The 18872-nt window shown below is 49.5% G+C and overlaps 1 protein-coding gene across 4 annotated transcripts in view; it reads left to right on the forward strand.

Annotated features, from left to right (window-relative positions):
* CD99L2 (CD99 molecule like 2) overlaps window positions 1–18692 on the forward strand; it is a 109564-nt gene extending 90872 nt beyond the window's left edge. The window contains exons 6-10 of one of the 4 annotated variants that reach the window (XM_020903127.2): window positions 8483–8521; window positions 8657–8776; window positions 12449–12466; window positions 13445–13510; window positions 15157–18692. In XM_020903127.2, the coding sequence (XP_020758786.1) occupies window positions 8483–8521; window positions 8657–8776; window positions 12449–12466; window positions 13445–13510; window positions 15157–15221 (308 nt within the window). In that variant the 3' untranslated portion in view covers window positions 15222–18692. The other 3 variants (XM_020903128.2, XM_070462763.1, XM_020903131.2) reach the window with 3 other exon arrangements.
* The last annotated feature ends 180 nt before the right edge of the window (window positions 18693–18872 follow it).

The following is an 18872-nucleotide window of genomic DNA, read 5'->3' on the forward strand; positions in this document are numbered from 1 at the left end:
CATTTCCCCAGAGCTGCTCTTTCATCTCCAGTGACTTCTTCTTGGTGGTCACAGCCCTCTGCCCCATGTGACCTCTGTAGCATACTTTGCTAACCACCACATTCTCCACATTCTTTATCTCTGGGTCCTTCCTGGCTCTCATTGGGTCCTTCTTGGTCTCATTCACTTCTTCTTCCTGAATACTGCTGCCTGCTGGGTCTGTTTCCTTGGGCTTCCAGTTCAGTATATCATCCTCTTCCCACTGGGGAAGAGAATTAGAAACCAAGATCTGGATGTTGAGTATATTCTTTAGTGGGATGACGCTACTTCTAAACCCTTAAACTGGGCAGACCTACGAAATAGGAAGTATATAGATGTACTTTAAACCATATACACGTATGTATCTATAATTATTTCTGTATCTATTCATCAGCATCTATATTAACCTAAACATGAGTTCATACTTAATAAGCCTTTTGGCAGTAGATCACAGCTGGAGGCATAGTATTCTTTTCTTATTGATCTTTAACTTCTGTCTCTGACAGTGAGAAACCTACCATCCATCAACTATTTGCTTACTTGCTCAGTTCTGGTACTATACATGTATATAGCACAACAACCAGAATTGTTGATCCTTACTCCTTGAGAAACAACTTTACCAATTACAATCCAGTGTTTGTTTTTCTTCTTTTGGCTTTACCTTATAGTGTCTGTCAAAATACCATTTGTTAAAAGTTACTCACATAACTCCTTTATTACCCCTCCATTCGGTGCAGTTTTTACACACATTTATAATGTAGAGACATTCATTTGTCACAGTCTACATTCCATCCTGGCATCTCCCACTAACCTGGTTGATATTTTGCTTTGTCCTTTTGCTTGTATACATTAAAGTTTATTCCTTGTGATATGTTTTCATATGGATTTTTACAAATGCATACAGTCATGTGTCTACTGCCCAAGTAGCATACAAAACAGTTCTATCACCATGAAATTTCTCCTGTACACCCCTTTGGTACTCAGCCACTGTCTTTCCTCAACCATAATCCATTCTCTCTTAGCACAACCATAAATCTGTTTATCATCTCAAGAGCTTTGCCTTTTTCTAGAATGTCATATAACTGGAATCATACAGTATATAACCTTTACAGACTGGCTTATTTCACTTAGCAATGTGCATTGGAGGTCCTGTATGTTTTTCCATGGGTTGATAACTCATTTCTTTATAATAATATTCCATTGTCTAGATGTACCGCAGTTTGCCCATTCACCTGTTGAAGGACATCTTGGTTGCATTTAGTTTTTGGTGAGTATAAAGCTGCGGTAAATACTTATATACAGGTTTTTGTAAAGACATAAGTTTTCAGTCCACTTAGGTAAATACCTAGGTGTATAATTTCTTGGTCACATGGTAAATCTCGCCTTACCACAAACTTCCCTGTGCTTAGTCGCTCAGTCATATCTGACTCTTTGTGACCCCATGGACTGTAGCCTGCCAGACTTCTCTGTCCATGGGGATTTTCCAGCAAAAATACTGGAGTGGGTTGCCATGCCCTCCTTCAGGGGATCTTCCCAACCCTGGGATTAAACCCAGGTCTCCCGCATTGCAGGCAGATTATTTACCATCTGAGACACCAGGCTGTCTTCTAAAGTGACTATACCACATATACCCAGAGAAAGCCATAATTCAAAAACACATATTACCCCAATGTTTATTGCAGCACTGTTTACAATAGCCAAGACATGGAAGCAACCTAAATGTCCATCAACAAATGAGTGGCTAAAGATGTGTGTGTGCATGCGGGCTAAGTCACTTCAGTTGTGTCCAACTCTTTGCAATCCTATGGACTGTAGTCTGCCAGGCTCCTCTGTCCATGGGATTCTCCAGGCAAGAATACTGGAGTGGGTTACTGTGCCCTCCTCCAGGGGATCTTCCCGACCCAGGGATTGAACCCATGTCTCTTGCATTGGCAAGTGGATTCTTTACCACTAGTGCCACCTGGGAAGTCCCAAAGATGTGGTACATATATACAGTTTAATGTTATTAAGCCATAAAAAGCACAGACAGCACTTTGCCAACAAAGGTCCATATAGTCACAGCTATGTTTTTCCAGTAGTCATGTACAGATGTCAGAGTTGGACCATAAAGAAGGCTGAGCACCAAAGAATTGATGCTTTCGAATTATGGTGCTGGAGAAGACTCTTGAGATCAAACCCATCAGTCCTAAAGGAAATCAACCTTGAATATTCATTGGAAGGACTGATGCTGAAGCTCCAATACTTTGGCCACCTGATGTGAAGAGCCAACTCATTGGAAAAGACCATGCTGATGCTTTCCTTCATCTGGAAAAGATTGAGGGCAGCAGCAGAAGGTGGCAGAGGATGAGACAGTTAGATTGCATGAGTGACTCAATGCACAAACTCAGGGAGACAAACTCAGGGAGACAGTGGAGAACAAGAAAGCCTGGCATGCTATAGTCCGTGGAGTCACAAAGAGTCAGATACGATTTAGTGACTAAACAACAACAGCCATAAAAGGGAACAAAATTGGGTCATTTGTAGAGACATGGATGGACCTAGAGACTGTATACAGAGTAAAGTCAGAAAGAGAAAAACAAACATTGTATATTAATGCATATATGTGGAATGTAAAGAAATGGTATAGATGATCCTACTTGCAAAACAGAGATAGAGACATAGAGAAAAATGTATGGATATCAAGAGGGGAAAGTGGGGTGGTGGGATGAATTGTCCATAGTCAGAGTAAATTGCAGTCTGAAATATGTTGTACCAGGGATTTTCTAGTACAACAGAAGGCAACTCTAGACTCTTTGGTATGTAGTTATGATATAAAATTGTGAACTCAGAAGGCAGGTGAGGATGCAAAACATACTGTCCGTGAAAATGAAGATCCTATCATTGACCTGTGAAATGGCCTCTTTGAATGGTTCCTCCAGTTGTAGGCAAGTAGAGGTGGATGGATTTGCATGAGGCTTGTATGTTTTTAAACATCTTTTAAAAAATAATATGAAAAATACTTATTTATTATTTCCCCATCTGTGGAGAATCACTAGTAATACCTGCGTATATGTTCACAGTACTTTCTCTTTTTTAATTAATTAATTAATTTATTTCTTTTGGCTGTGCTGGGTCCTCATCGCTGCATTCAGCCTTTCTCTAGCTGCGGCCAGCAGGGGCTTCTCTGTAGTTGCGGTGTGCAGGCTTCAGTGCAGTGGCTTCTCATGTGGCGCACAGGCTTCAGTAGTTGCAGTGCACAGGCTTAGTTGCCCATGGCATGTGGAATCTTCCCAGACCAGGGGTTGAACCTGTGTCCCCTGCATTGACAGGTGGATTCTTAACCACTGGACCACCAGGGATCCACAGGACTTTTTCTGTGCATAAAGTATACATTTGTAAATGTTTATTTTTTAAAAATGATATCACATTAACCTTTTAAAAACTAGCTTTTTTTAAAATTCAGTAATACCCTGAATCGAAGAAGGCAATGGCAACCCACTCCAGCACTCTTGCCTGGAGAATCCCATGGACGGAGGAGCCTGGTAGGCTGCAGTCCATGGGGTCGCGAAGAGTCGGACATGACTGAGAGACTTCACTTTCACTTTTCACTTTCACGCATTGGAGAAGGAAATGGCAACCCACTCCAGTGTTCTTGCTTGGAGAATCCCAGGGATGGGGGAGCCTGGTGGGCTGCCGTCTATGGGGTCGCACAGAGTCGGACATGACTGAAATGACTTAGCAGCAGCAGCAGCAGCAGTACCCTGAATATGTTTTTCTGTCATTAAGGAGTCCTGTAAAATATCATGTCAACCACTGCATAATATGTTTTGCTGTGAGTTTTTTAAAATTTATTTTTATTTTTTTCCATTTATTTTTATTCATTGGAGGCTAATTACTTTACAATATTGTAGTGGTTTTTGCCATACATTGACATGAATCAGCCATGGATTTACATGTGTTCCCCATCCCGATCCCCCCTCCCGCCTCCCTCTCCATCCCATCCCTCTGGGTCTTCCCAGTGCACCAGCCCTGAGCACCCGTCTCATGCATCCAACCTGGGCTGGTGATCTGTTTCACCCTTGATAGTATACAGAGTGAAGTAAGCCAGAAAGATAAAGACCAATACAGTATACTAACGCATATATATGGAATTTAAAAAGATGGTAACAATAACCCTATATGCAAAACAGAAAAAGAGACACAGATGTACAGAACAGACTTTGGGACTCTGTGGGAGAAGGCGAGGGTGGGATGTTCAGAGAGAACAGCATTGAAACAAGTATACTATCAAGGGTGTGACTTTTTTTAATGAGGACCTATATTTGTGCGGAAGGGTTTTTTCCTGCAGCTTTTTACTAGTATACACAGTGATGTGATGAACATCCTCATCACCAAAAGCACACAACCATAATTGTATGTCAGATAAATTCCTAGAACTTGAACTGCTGAGTCACAGGAGGTGTAAATTTTTAAACATGCAACTCTTTGAGTGTACTGCAAAATGGTTTTCTATGACAATTATACTAGGTGCCATTTCCACCACTAGGAAGTAAACAGTTTCCTGTTTGCTCATATACTTACCTTTATTGGATACGTTAATTTTGCCATCTTTGCAGATTAGAGAAGTGAAATAGCTCAATCATGTCTGACTCTTTGCAATCCCATGGACTGTAGCCTACCAGGCTCCTCCATCCATGGGATTTTCCAGGCAAGAATACTAGAGTGGGTTGCCATTTCCTTCTCCAGGAGATCTTCCTGACCTAGGGATTGAACCCTGGTCTCCCACATTGTAGGCAGATGCTTTATGGTCTGAGCCACCAAGGAAGTCCTGTACAAAATTCTGTCATGTTTAAATTTTCCATTTCTTTGAATCCAAGACATGAAACATTTCACCTGTCTTATTAGACACTCTTACTATGTGAATTGCCTGTTCATGCCTGTTGCCCCATTTTCTACTCATTTATGTGTATGGGTTTCTTTAATGTTAGGGATTATTAATCCCTTTTTATACCTTCTGAAAACATGTTATTTACCCATTCATCAATTGATTAACCTTTATATTGTTTCTACTTTTTTACTTTTACAACTAATGCTATGATGAAATCAGCATACCAGATTTTGTGTGGTCATGTGTTTTCAATTCTCTTGGGTATACACATCTAGAAGTGGAGTTGTCCAGCCTCATGGTAACTCTTTGTGTTTACCTTTGGGAGGAACCACCAACCTGTTTTCCACAGCAGCTGTACCATATTACATTCCCATCAGCACTATATGAAAGATCCATTTTCTTCACATCCTTACTAACACTTATTTACCTTTTTTAGATTCTAGCCATCCTAATGTGTGTGAAGTGGTATCTCACCGTGGGTTTGATTGCATTTCCCTGGTAGCTAATGGTGCTGAGAACCGTTCTTGTGTTTTTGTACATTTGAATATCTCTCTGGAGAAATGTCTTCATATTCTTTGTCCATTTTAAAACAGAATTCTTTGCCTTTTTACTGAGTTGTAGAATTTCTTTATTCTCAATATTCATCACTTATCAGATATAGAATTTGCCATTGTTTTCTTCCATTCCGTGGGTTGTCTTTCCCTTTCTTGATGATATGTTATGAAGCACAAAGGTTGTTGATTTTGAAGTTTAGCCATTTCTGCCTTTTGTTTCTTGTGCTTTTAATAGTAAAGTTTTTACTTTTGGTATGATCTTTTCTATTTCAGGCTCCTAGCTTGAGGGCCAGGTTTAGAAAGTCATTCCCTACCCTGAGAACAATATAAACATTGCACATTTTCTTCTAGTGCTTTTATTGCTTCATCTATTTTATATTTATTGGAAACTTATGGGTGGTATTGATTTGGATAAATCTGTTATGCCAGTGGGTCATCAGTTGTCCCAATAGCATTTTTTGCATGGTATGCCTTTTGTAAAGGAAGTGGATTCAGCCTGTGCTCAGAGGAAGTAAACAGAGCTCAGTAGTCAAACAGGAATCAAAACCATGACATTGGCTTGGCTAATTTCAATGGCAAACCCTTGTGGCCAACTTCACTTCAGATTCATGGAACTGGAAGTGGTGGAAGGATCTAGAATGACTGCGGTTTTGTTTTCCAGTTGTTCTTTACCCTCACAGTATCTCAGCCCATGTGCCCATCTGAGCAATGTGTCACCCACAGGGTGCGATCACATGATCACATGTGTTTTGTTTTTTAGAAGGGAATACCATTTGTCTGTCATCTTCTTAGATGAACGCTTTTGTCCAATAACTGGTGGTCAGATAGGAATTCCTAGACTACAGAATTGAGCATTTGCATCTCTTTGACAGCCACAAAATTGAGCGTTTGCATCTCTTTGACAGCCAAGGGAAGCCCCATATTCCCTCTGCATGCCCCTCTAGGCAGGTTCGGCAGGGGGCGTCCAGTTTTCTTTTCAAGTAACACCCTCATAGCTCATGGCCATACAGATCATGAGGTTCAAGTTGTTGTGGATTCTTATGATCAAGAATTAATAATGAAAGAGAGACTGGGGAACACTCAGCTTTATTCCAGTTCAAGGTGAAAGAAAGAGTGGGTAGAATCGCTCATTCCTGGGCTTCCCTGGTGGCTCAGAGGGTAAAGCGTCTGCCTGCAATGCAGGAGACCTGGGTTTGATCCCTGGGCCAGGAAGATCCCCTGGAGAAGGAAATGGCAACCCACTCCAGTATTCTTGCCTGGAGAATCCCATGGATGGAGGAGCCTGGCAGGCTACAGTCCACTGGGTTGCAAAGAGTTGGACACGACTGAGCGATTTCACTTTCACTTTTCACCTGGAAATTTGGTGATGTGAACACAGCAGCAGAGGACACCCGTGTGGGGGCTCACCACTACCCTTGATGATGGCCACCTCGGGCACAGCAGGAGGGAGCAGTGATGGGCCAGTGCAGCCAAACTCCAAGCCCTCACAGGCAACTTCATTGCTGACTTGTTAACATACAGGGTGACTCATGTCCTGCTCTTTGGTCTGCTTTCTCCAACAGCAGTGATAGTGTTTTTGAAAATGCTAGTGCTCCTTATTTTGTAAATACTCATTCATATCCAATCAGGGATGTCTATAAAACACATTTAACTCAAGGATTCAGCCCCAGGTGGGAACATAGCAAATCTCATTTTCTCCCTCAAGACTCTTTATTTTTAAAATAGACTTCATTTTTTAGAGCAGTTTCACAGCAAAACTGAATACATTGTACAGAATTCCCATACCCCCCATACACCCACAGTCTCTCCATTAGCAACATCCCAAACAGGGGGTACACTTGTTACAATTCGTGAACCTACAGCCCCCCACCCAGAGTCTTTGATTGGTGAAGGAAATGTCAAAGGTCATTGCCTCCAGCATCCTAGAGGGGTTTCTCCCAAGAACCCTGGGCTCTGGGAGTACAGTCTCCCTTCATTAATGAGCTTGTGTCCTGAGATGAAGAGAGCACCCAGGAAAGAGTGCTCAGGGCTAATTAAATGTCCTAAATGGCATCCCTTGCTTGTCAGGGAGCTGCTGTCTGGGCTGTATGTATGCTGGTGTGTGTGTATGTTCTCTGAAATTCAACCACGTTTAAGTTTGTGTGACCACCACTGCAATCAAGAGAACAGTGCTGTCACTGCAAAGATCCTTCCCGTTTTCCCTTTTTAATCACAGCCAACTGCCTCCCTCTTCACCCTCCCTAACCCCTGTCAACCACTAATCTGTTCTCCATCTCTGTGATATTTCAGAGCTTTTTGAATTTCAAAATCCTAGATAAGGGATTGTCAGCTTGCATTGCTTTGTGTTCCACAAACAACTCACACTATATGCCAAGCTAGAAGTAGATGGCCTTAAAAAGCTCTTGATTATCACGTAATCCTGTGTACCTAAGTTACCGGAGTAGAAGCATCTGAATTTGAAGAAAAGCATGTAAAAGGGCTAAGCACAAGAGGAAAGGAAATAGAAATATTAACCATAAATCTCTTTGAATAGTAGGATGATGAATTGTTTTTATACTAGTCTTTCATCCTTTTTTAAAACAAACTTTTACATAACCGTGGTTCTCTAATTAGATAAACAGTAAGATGTTACAGGAGGCAGGAGGTGCACAGAACCCACAGTGTTGGTATTTAGAGCCAGGCTTGCCCGGCGTGAGCTCAGCTCTGCCACCTGCTGGCAGGTCCCTCACCTACGCACCTTCACTCCGTGGGGTGCTGTGGATGGTTGCAGGAGGCACTTGCCCCGGTATATGGCAGTGCTGTGTGTAAAGAGCCAGGATACTACATGTTCTCAGTGCGCGGTCACTGTCGTTTCAAAAATAAAAAGTTCTCCCTCCGCTTGGGCAGGTGGCAGGCATAAGGAAGCAGGTCTTGCTGTAGTCAGGGTGAAGCCCCCTGGGGCAGAGATGAAGAGGGGTCTCAGCGAGTCAGGAAGGGGCTGTCTCACTCCTGACCCTGAGTTGGTGGTCACAATGGACACTGACTGCTTTTGTCCTTTATGCAGGTGGTGGCCAGTATGGTGGCGGGGACAACTCTGACTCTGGTGAGTTGGGAGTCCTGAGGTTTCTATGGAAACCACAAGGGGACACTGCTGGCTGCTTGGGTCTCAGGGCTGGCCTTCTCGACCTTCCTTTGACGGCCACCTCTCTCCGTGCCTCCCCCCCCACCCTATGCCCAGGAATGTCGGCAGAGACTGGCACAATCGCCGGCGTGGCCAGTGCTCTGGCCATGGCGCTGATCGGTGCTGTGTCCAGTTACATCTCCTACCAGCAGAAGAAGTTCTGCTTCAGCATACAGCGTAAGTGGACCCACCTGTGGCCATGCCCACCCACAGCAGAAGATGAACAGAGGGCCGGGGCTTTGGAGGAGAAGAGGGCAGAACTCTGAGCAAGCTGAGATTCAGCAGACTTCCCCGGGGTGAGGGGGAGGTGGGGCTACACTTTTTAAAGCCCTCGGGGACAGACCTAGGCCTAACTGAAGTATAAACCAGCCTGGAAGAGAGGATTGGGGTGGGTCTAGTGACCTTGGTCTTCCAAGAGTAACCACCGAGCTTCTCATAGAACAGGAAAGAGCATCTGGATTTCCATGTGGCTTTGGATCTCACCCAAGGGGATGTGGGGCTTTTGGTGACAGAAGGCAGGTGTCCCCCAGACCTCTGAGTTCCAGCAGGTAACACTGTTGGGCCGGCCAGCCCACTCCTCACCCTGGCGACCCTTCTCTCCCTCTTGGATCCCAAGGAGCTGCTGGCTGCTGCCCGGGTGCCCCTGCTCCTCCCCCGTGAGCCCCAGAATCTTAAAATACATGGAATCCTGAATTGTTTGACAGGAACAGGAATGCAAGAGGAAGAGTTTTGTCATATTGGTGGCTGTCATTCCCGGTTGTAGTGGTGAGTCTGTCCATGGTGTGTGAATGGGATAGTTACAGATGGAATCTGTGTCAGAAGCCCACCTACAGGCGCCCTGTACACAGGGATGCCATTGAAGGCAAACAAGACCACACTCAGTTATTTTACAAGCACGATGTTGATGTATTGCTGTGTGCAGAACGTGTCTCTGGTTGAAGATGGGAAATCTTTAGTTCAAGTAAGGGAACCTGACTCAGCCATAGTTTTCCTCTTTTCTGCAGCTTAGGACCATCTCCCGTGAGGTTTCCCCTGCCCTTGCTCTGGGCCTCTGCCCTTAATTCTAGCCTGGAGCTGAGCTTCCCAGGAAATGGACTTAGGTCCTAAAATGCTTTTTGTGTAGCTACTGCAGATATCTCCAGCCTGATTTTCCTTCTGGCCATGACGTTTGGTGCTTCTACTCTTATACAATGTCCGTGACCGGGGCCATGGCATACAGCTCCACAGGCTGTGCACAGGAGTACCCCAGGGACAGCACATGTCTCAGTGCACAACCTGCACAGCTGTTCATGGCTGCCCTGCTATAGCTCCAGAGCTTGGTTGTGCAGAGTGGTGTGAACAGTCAGAAGGAGTACAGAACTGCAGGTGGGGTTGGCCTAAGCGCTATCACTTGTCCCAGCTCAAAAGCAAACAAGCAGCTTAAAACAAGAAACCTATTGTCTCATGGTCTGGAGGTCAGAAGTTCAAGATTAAGGTGGCAGCAGCACTGGTTCTGTCTGAAGGCTGTAGGGGAGGATCCTTTCTTCTTCTCCCAGCTTTTGGTAACCCCAAGTGTCCCTTGGCTTATGGTCATATCACTCCAATCTCTGTGACTGTGTCATCTTCTGTCTCTTAAAAGGGTACTTGTCATTGGCTGTGGGCCCCACCCTAAATTCAGGGTGATCGCGTCTTGAGATCCTTTAACTTAGTCACATCTGCAAAGACCCTTTTCCCAAATAAGGTCACATCCACAGGTTCCAGGGATGAAGACATGGACAGAGGCTTTGGGGACCACCATTTACCCCAGTTCAGCATTGTAACTATAACAGTGAGATGAGTGCATTCCATGGTTAATCAAAGACATGCCCACAGCAGAATTGGGCCAGATAGCTCAGGGGCCACGGGGTGGCTTGGAGACTTGAAATTGCATGTTGGATAAGAGAAGAAGTAAAAGCTGGGCCTGCAGTCAGAGTAAAAATGGCTTCCCACGCTCTCCAGTGCCTGACCCTGCTTGGCCTGGATCACTGCCTCAAGCACCACCACCTCCTGATGGGGCATCATGGCGGGTACCTTCAGTTTATAGATGAGACAGTGGCTGAGGGGACTGTTGAAGGAACTCAGTGCACATGGGAAGGGATAAATCCAGAAGGAAAGAGTGCTGGTAGGTAGGAACAGGGAGGATGAGAGAGGTTGATTTCCAAACCGAATAGATGTCTGGATTGTGTCTGTCTCTGCAGAGGCACTCAGGTGAAAGTACATTGTTTTCCCACTTGTTTCCTAAAACAAAGAAGTGCAAGTTTCTGCCAGTTGAATTAGCAGTCAAAGCCCAATAAAATTTGAGAATATGAAGGCTTTGGTACACAGAATTCAGTGAATTTTACAGCATTTGGGGGACAATAAACCTGTGATACTGAGGTGGCAGGACGTGGATGTGACCTCTCTCGGGGTTGGGGGGGCTCTAGGGGTTAAGGTGTTGCTGGGCCACGTGCTGGGGGGGCCTGGCCCAGGGAAGCCAGCATGCTTGGAGGGCTGACAGGGGCTCCCAGGAAGCTCACGGAACCCGTGGACCTCTCCCAGCCCCCAACTCTGTCTGAGGGTGGGCCCCCCAGTCCTTTCCCTTCAGTCTGTCAGTGATGTCATTGTCGTGGCTGAACCCACACTGTCCTGCGACTACCATCATCAGCCCCGGTTTCCTTCGAAGGAAACCGAGTTCAGAGCATCCCCCACATCTGAAAAAGGCCCCCTCTTGGTTTTGTGTCTGTCCCCTGTGCTAGCAACATCTTCTTCCAAAGCTGGAAGTTGCATCTGCTCCTGTGTCCATGGCCTCCCCTTATGAATCCCTCCGGCCCTCCTGGGTCCTTCCGTCCCCTCGAAGTGACATCAGAGGGGTCCCCGTTCCTGGGGCTTGTGCTCTGCTCCATTGCCAAATCTCCTTGTCCTACATCTGGACAGTTCCATCAGCACCCCGGGCTCCCCGCCACTCCTCTCTGCTCTGAACAGCCCGCGGGCCCTGTTTCAAGTGTGCAGGGACTGCTCCCCCTGGACCTCCCGTGTGCCTCTGACCCAGCCCCTGAGCTTGACGTTCAAAGCCCTTCATGGTTTGGTTCCATCCACGTCCCTTCTGCTCCCCGCCTGTGGTCCGTGTCCCCAGAAGCCGCACTGACTTCCCTGAGGATGCGCTGCTCTCTCCAGCACCCTGTCCGACGTGCCCTCTCCTCCCCTAGCAGCTTTCATCCTTTGCGCCTGGGACACCCTCCCAGGCCGCCTTCCTGCCCTCCAGTCTGTGGGAGAATGTCTGTCTTGCCTGCTGCCACAGCGCCCTCTGCTGATCCACTGTGCAGCCCATGGCGCGGGATGGAGGCTTGCTGGTTTCTGTGTCACCACCACCCCATCCCATCACTCTGAACTGTCTGCACCCGTGGGTGCCTGTGTGTGTGTTTCATCCACCGAAGTGTCCCTGGCCTCTGTGTTGGGGTAGCATCAGGAGGAGCCCTGTGGATGTGTGGGGGGGTCGATCCCCTGAGAAGCCGGGACTCAGCATCTCCCATCCCCAACCTTTCTGTTAAGCCTTAGCCACTCACACAGGGAAGTAAGTTGGGGAAGGCCAAGCAGAAACCACTCTGCACCCGGTGCACGGGGATGACCCAGGGGACAGCACACGAGTGCTAGGAGGGCCTGACCCTGCCATGGTGCTTGGGGCCTTGCAGTCTCTCCTGCCACCAAACAGGTCCCGGCCTTGGGGACCCTCTGCTTCCCCTGTCTCTGCCCTCCAGTGCCAAGGGTCAGTGTGTTGCGCGGAAAGCCCACCTGGCTTGTTGCCGGGGGCTGAGTTTTTGCTCCAGGGTCCTAAGTTTTGTGTCTTGCCTTCAGATGCAGCAGAAGGTCAAGGTAATGATGTGCTCTGACTTACTCATTGTCCCCTTCTGCTTTGGCGTCTGCCCTTCATCACCCACCTCCCCTCCTCCCTCCCCTCCATGCTGCTCTTGTCTCGTTGCCTCGCTCTACCCCATCCCGTTCCTTGACACTCACAACCATCTTTACTCTTCCCTGACACATGTGGGCGTTTGGGCGTGGCTGTGTCTCAGAGATGCTGGGGCGGGGGTGGAGGCCCTCTCCAGGACTTAGATGCCCACCGGCGGTCATCCCTGGGAAGCAACCAGAGGGCTGCCCGTGGGCAGAAGACAGTGTGGCACGTGCCAGCTTGGCATCTGAACACCCGGTTGGGAGGCCCAGGGTGCCCCTCCATGTGCCTGCTCATCCATCAGCCTTGCCGGCCCAAGTGAGTGCTGACCACACCTGCTAACTAGCCGCATGTCCATCTTTCCTGGGCCCGCCCGTTATCCATCTTGAGCCCAGGGCAGGCAGGAACCTGAGTGCAGCCCAGGATAGTGGAGTGACTTGCACTGGCGCCTGCTCAGTGGGTTCGTGAGAACCATGGCCTGATTTTCCCACAGGCCCAGGGCTCTGATGAGGTTTCTGGGGATAAGACATGGACTCTTGAGTCTCCCCAAGTAGCAGCAGCAGCAGAAGACATGGGGTGTACTCAGCTTCATAGAGTCCCCAAACTGTTTGGATGTAAGTGAGGAGAAAGCCCCCAAAGTGACTAGACCAGAGCAGCTGTCAGTGGGTCCTGACCCTCCACACTGCAGCAGGGACAGACTTCTTCCCACTGTCTGCAGGAGCCCATCCAGCTGAGAACCCCTGAGCAGGACAGCACGTTTGGGTGGCCCAGGGTTCGGGAGTCTGAGTTCATTAAGGGGTTTGGGCTTTTTCACCATAATGGAGGGCTTGGTCGGGAGTTGTCCATCATAGCCAGGGCCCCTTGCTTCTGTGTCAATCACAAACTCCACCCTTGGCCTTTTGCAGAGGGTCTCAACGCGGACTACGTGAAGGGGGAGAACCTGGAGGCCGTCGTATGTGAGGAGCCCCAAGGTGAGGACTTCCTAGTCACTTTCTGTTGCTGAAGGCCTCCTAATAGCTGGGCCAGCACTGAGCAGAGCTGTGCTGGGAAAGCAGGGGCTCAGAGGTCTCCATTCCTAAAACTTCCAGCCAGAAAGATGGGCTGCAGAAGTCAGGGGCCCAGCACTCTGCTCTCCCCAGCCAGACTCCAGCCTCCTGACACTGGGCATGCCGGGACCACAGTCAGGGCCGTCTGCACACCAAGAGGCACGCTGTGAGTGAAAATACACACACTCGCAGTCAAATGCCCACAGAAGCTTGTGGGGAATCTCTAGACGGAGTCCCAGGCCCTTTCCATTTGAAAACTGCCAAAGGCAAGAAAGAACTTGTAAAAAACACAGACCCCAATAATGGGAGCCCCTGCCCTCCCCACCCTGTTCTGTGTTCATCAAGCACTTCCTGGGTATGGGAACACCAGCCATGACAAGCTGTGTGGCATCAGGCTTCTGGCCCAGGGTGCCCAACCACTCAAGGCAGATGCAACCCGTGGCCCCAGAATGCCAGCAAGGCAGTCAGGAAAGGCTTTGTGGAGAAGGGGGCAGGCTGCTTTCCATCACCTAAGGCCCAGGGGCTCGCAGGCCAGGGTGGGCATGAAAGACAGGAGCTGGGGTGTGCCTGTCTTGGGATGGGTGCCAAGGTGGCTGCTTGGCGGGGGGAGGGGCGCCCCCGGGGATGTGATGGGCAGGGCTCCATGTGGCGGCTTAGAATGGTCTGTGGCAGCGCTGCACTGTCTGGATGTAATAGCCCAGAATTTCAAACACAGGAAGATGGACTCCACAGTAGCAGTCACTGTAGTCGTTCTTTTAAACTCGGCCACCATCGTGTGAGTATCGCCATGTACCAGGTGCTGTGTTACATGCTTTATTTAAAATACTCCTCCCAGGGACTTCCCTGGGGGTCCAGTGGTTGAGACTCTGTGCTTCCAATGCAGGGGGTGCAGGTTCGATCCCTGGTCGGGGAACTAAGATCCCATGTGCCTCGAGGCCAATAAAAAGAATATAGAACAGAAGCAATGTTGGAATAGATTCAGTAAAGAACATCAAAAAAAGTTCTTTAAAAGATTCCTCCCGTTGGAGTTCCCCAGCTGTCCAGTGGTTAGGACTCTGTGCTTTCACTGCTGAGGGCCCAAGTTCAATCCCTGGTTAGGGAACTAAGATCCTGCAAAAAAAAAAAAAGAAAAGAAATAAAAAGCAAGAAACTCGTCCCAGCTGCTCGAGTAGAACCATTCCCAGTTTGGGTGGGTGGTGGTTTAGTCACTAAGTCGTGTCTGACTCTTGTGACCCCATGGACTGTAGCCTGCCAGGCTCCTCTGTCCATGGGATTCTCCAGGCAAGAATACTGGAGTGGGTAGCCATTCCCTTCTCCAGGGGATCTTCCCGACCCAGGAATCGAACCCAGGTCTCCTGCATATTCCCAGTTTACAGGTGAGGAAATGGAGGCCCAGGTGGTCACAGGGTCCCTCTGCTCCTTCCTTCTCTCTGGGGGCACAGCAGCTGCCAGAGGCCAATCATCCAGGACAGGCAGGCAGAGAGCCGGGTTTCTGTGCCCAGGGAAGGATGTGGTTGTCTGTCTCTCTGTCTTCATGTGACTCCCTCCTGACGGGCATCTCGTGTCCCTAGTGAAATACTCGGCCCTGCAGACGCAGTCCGCGGAGCCACCGCCCCCTGAGCCACCCCGGATCTGAGGAGCCGAGGATGCAAGGCCCCGCTCTGCTGGGCAGGCCGTGGGCACACGGGGCCGCCGCCGGAGACCCAGCTCCTTATTTCGTCTGGACCCACGGCTGCCACACCGCTCCTTCGATGTCATTGGCTTCTTGTCGTCCTCAGTTTCCCAGACGTTGCTCTGGGTGTTTGTGAGTCTGGCTCGTGTGCCCACCCAGCCACCGGGCCCCCCAAGAGGCTTGCTGCTCAAATCCGAGGCTGGCCCCGCTGAAAGCCAGGGCCAGCCTCGGGTGCCCAGGGTCGATGCCTCCCTGGGTCACCCTGCCCCCCCAGGCCTTATCAAGCTGGGGAGGGGGAGACTGAGCAGAGGGAGGGCCAGACAATGGGCAGGAGTGTGAACCCGGGCCCTGTGGTCCCCTCCACGCTGCACCGACTCACCGGGTTTCTGGAAAGGCTGTGGGCAGGGGCCTGGCCGCGAGGAGTGCACTGGTGAGCACCAGGAAACTGTGGGCACACACACACCACGCCCAGGGGTGTTTTTATTTCCATCCCTTATGCTGCTGGGCTCTCTGACTTTTCATTTACTTAAGTGCAAACTTGCATGTCACAGTATCCCCACCTGGATATGTAGGAATCTCCTGGATGTATGTGTAGGAAGCTGTGGCTCTCAGGCCCAATTCCCCTATGATGCCAGGGCATGGACGTGGTCTCCAGTCTGACGTGATTAGTTTCAGGAATCACTTATGCTGCGGCATTGAGTTTTGTACTGGGGCTGCGGAGGGTTCCCCACCCTGCTCCCATGTGTGTTCTTATTTTGGTAGCAGGAGCCACACATAGCAGAATGAGTGTCAGAGCCTGAAACATGCCCATTGTCTGCCTGAAGATGTCTGTGGGAGGAGGGGAATGGGCGTGGTCTTGGTGTGGGCACTCATGTGACCTGGGCACATTCTGGTCATCTGCTGGCCCACCTGTGATGGAGATTGCTTGGGGGCCTGGGGGCACCCAGATTGGAGGGTGCTGTCTGCGGTGGGCTGGAGCCAGGCTGTCTTCCTGGAACTTTTCGTCTGGGCCACGTGTGATCCTGATTCCCTCTGGACACTGCTGTCAGGGGCTGAGCTAGAGTCTAGAGCCCCCCCATCTATGGATGAGTTTGCAGTGTCAGAAAGCACTTCTGGAAGCCTCATGTGAGTCTGTTTCACATGCTACAGGACGGCTGTATGTCAGCTCTTTCGCATCCACCAGATTGGGACAAGGCAACTCTGACTTCTTAGGGAGACAGTTGACATCAGAACAGACCTTGCAGGTCAGACCGCGTGTGCCTCCCTCGTGTGCTCGTGTTACGGAGAGCGTGTCATGGGCCCCGCATCACCCCTGTCTGGAGGCTCATGCCAGGCCGGCCAGATTGCGTGTAGCCAGGGGCGAGGAGCATTGAGAAGACGGCAGGAAGTGAGCCGCGGAAGCAGTGCTGGTGAGCTCAGCCTGTTTCCAGCACCTCCCTGGCCTGCCCTCATGGACGGATGTCCCCAGCCCTGACCGGTGCTGGGCCAGAGGCCACTCTGAAGGACTTTTGCATTGGTAGCCTGCTGTCACCTAAAGAGGGTGACATCAGGGCCCCAGAGTCGGGAGGGATCAGGGCAGCACTCATCAAGTTAGGAGGGCTGCTCACCACCGTTTGCAGGCATTTCAGAGAAAGACACAAGGCAGCACTTGTGCGTGGTAAGAGGCTCTCCCTGCCACTGGGAAGTTTGGACATTTATAGAGAAGTCACAGTCACAGTGGTGACTAGGAAGGGAGCCATGTGGCCTGTGGCATCCTAGGTGTTGCCAGGTGCAGCGCTCCTGGTGGGCCACCTTGGCTCTGCAGCAAGGCATATCTTCTGGTGAAGACCCTGAAATCCTGTTGGTGATAACAGTCAGCGCTCTCTGTGGATCTGTTTGCTCGGTACCACTGACTTGGGTTGAGAGACCCATCATGCTCTTCCTTGTCTGTCTCAGTGCCCTCTGCATTGAGCCTGGAGCCCAGCACCCAGCTCTGTGCTGGTGACTGGGACATTGAGTCACTCAGCCACCCATTTGCAGAGCTCCCATCCTGGGGCCCAGGACAGAGCACTGATGGCTTGCTGATTCTTGGGAGCTCTCATAGCTGTGTCCACCTGGAAGCTGTATTGACTGGCTTGGGCCCATCCCAGGTGGTAACGGAGGTAGCAAGTATGCTAGAATGGTCAGCTGACCATATCTAATTGCTATCAGCTTAACTGGGGGTGAGGTGGGGGACTCAGTGTTTATAACAACTCTGAGCTCCTGAAGGATGGAGGCAGGGCACCCTAAGTGTCACCCAGAGAGTGGTACCAGGCCCACTGCCTTGGCTGCCTGGGGGTTAGTCACAGTTTTCTGAGAAAGAAGTGGTGGAGACCGATGGCAGGATCGCCTATACTTTTTTCTGTGCTTGTGTTTGAGTATGAATTGTAAGCTCTCTCGTGTTTGCATTAAACAAAGTGGAACCTAACCAATCCCTGGTTCTGCCGGTGTGAAGGCATTCCCTTTGTTAAGTGATGCTGGTTTTCCTACTTCATTATTATGGAGCCAAAGGCCTTTCTCGAGAGGGTCGGGGTTCTGGCACTTCCCCTCGTGCTGAGCAGCATAGTGTCAGCCTTCCTGGGGTGGTCCCCTGCATGATGGGGAGCTGAGGCCTGGAGATGTCATGGGGGTAGGGAGGCGCAGAGGCAGGCCTCTGACTCACAGCTCCTGTGCCCACAGCTTTGTCTTCTTCAAAGAAAGCCAGTAGCCAGGGTCCACTCAGGTGACATGTGATTGAGCCATAGAAAGTGGAACAGGGCCAGGGTGTGCAGGCAGAGTGCTCGCTGGAGGTGGAGCTGCCCTTGTCACTCCATGAGGAAGATGTGGGGGCTGCTGGCTGGGTTTCACAGTGTGATGGCATTTTTGTACCATACCAACCTTGTAATAAAATAGCACCAAGTCCTCTAACCCAAACCCCCATGTGACTCTCCCATGCAGAAGTTGTGGCCCTCCCAGCCTTGCTGCTCGGTGTTGCTGCTGGGGCCCCCACACCTGCGTGGAGAAGGACAGGGACATTAGGCCTTAGAAGAAGGGCCTTATATGCAGGGGACAGCATGGTTTCATCCAGGCCTTTATAACTCCCATAAAGGCCAGCACTCTCTCTGGAGACTCTGGGTGGGGACCCTGTGGCTCCTCAGAAGTCTGTCCCATTTAAGCTCTAGGACTCATGGCCTGGAAAGCTGGCCTGGCCACCTCAGGGCCACACCTGCCTCTCAGGGGGCTCCAGCCCTGTCCTCACATCTTGAGTGTTTTCTTAAGGCATTGCCAATTTTAGAGTAGTTAGTTACCCATTTCAGCCAACCCACTCAAGTCTTAGGATGAATTGCGTTTACCACTTAGAAAATGAATTAAATCATGTAAGAGTACTTTACATGTATTGACTGTGTCTGACACATAATAAATTTTTGTGTAAGTAAAGTGGGCTTTCCTGGTGGCTCAGATGGTAAAGAATCTGCCTGCCAATGCAGGAGACCCAGGTTTGATCTCTGGGTCGGGAAGATCCAATGAAGAAGGGAATGGCAACTCCCTCCCATGTTCTTGCCTGGAGAATCTCCATGGACAGAGGAGCCTGGTGGGTTACAGTCCATGGGGTCGCAA

This window comes from Odocoileus virginianus, unplaced genomic scaffold, assembly GCF_023699985.2.
Source record: "Odocoileus virginianus isolate 20LAN1187 ecotype Illinois unplaced genomic scaffold, Ovbor_1.2 Unplaced_Scaffold_13, whole genome shotgun sequence".
Classification (NCBI taxonomy): domain Eukaryota; kingdom Metazoa; phylum Chordata; class Mammalia; order Artiodactyla; family Cervidae; genus Odocoileus; species Odocoileus virginianus.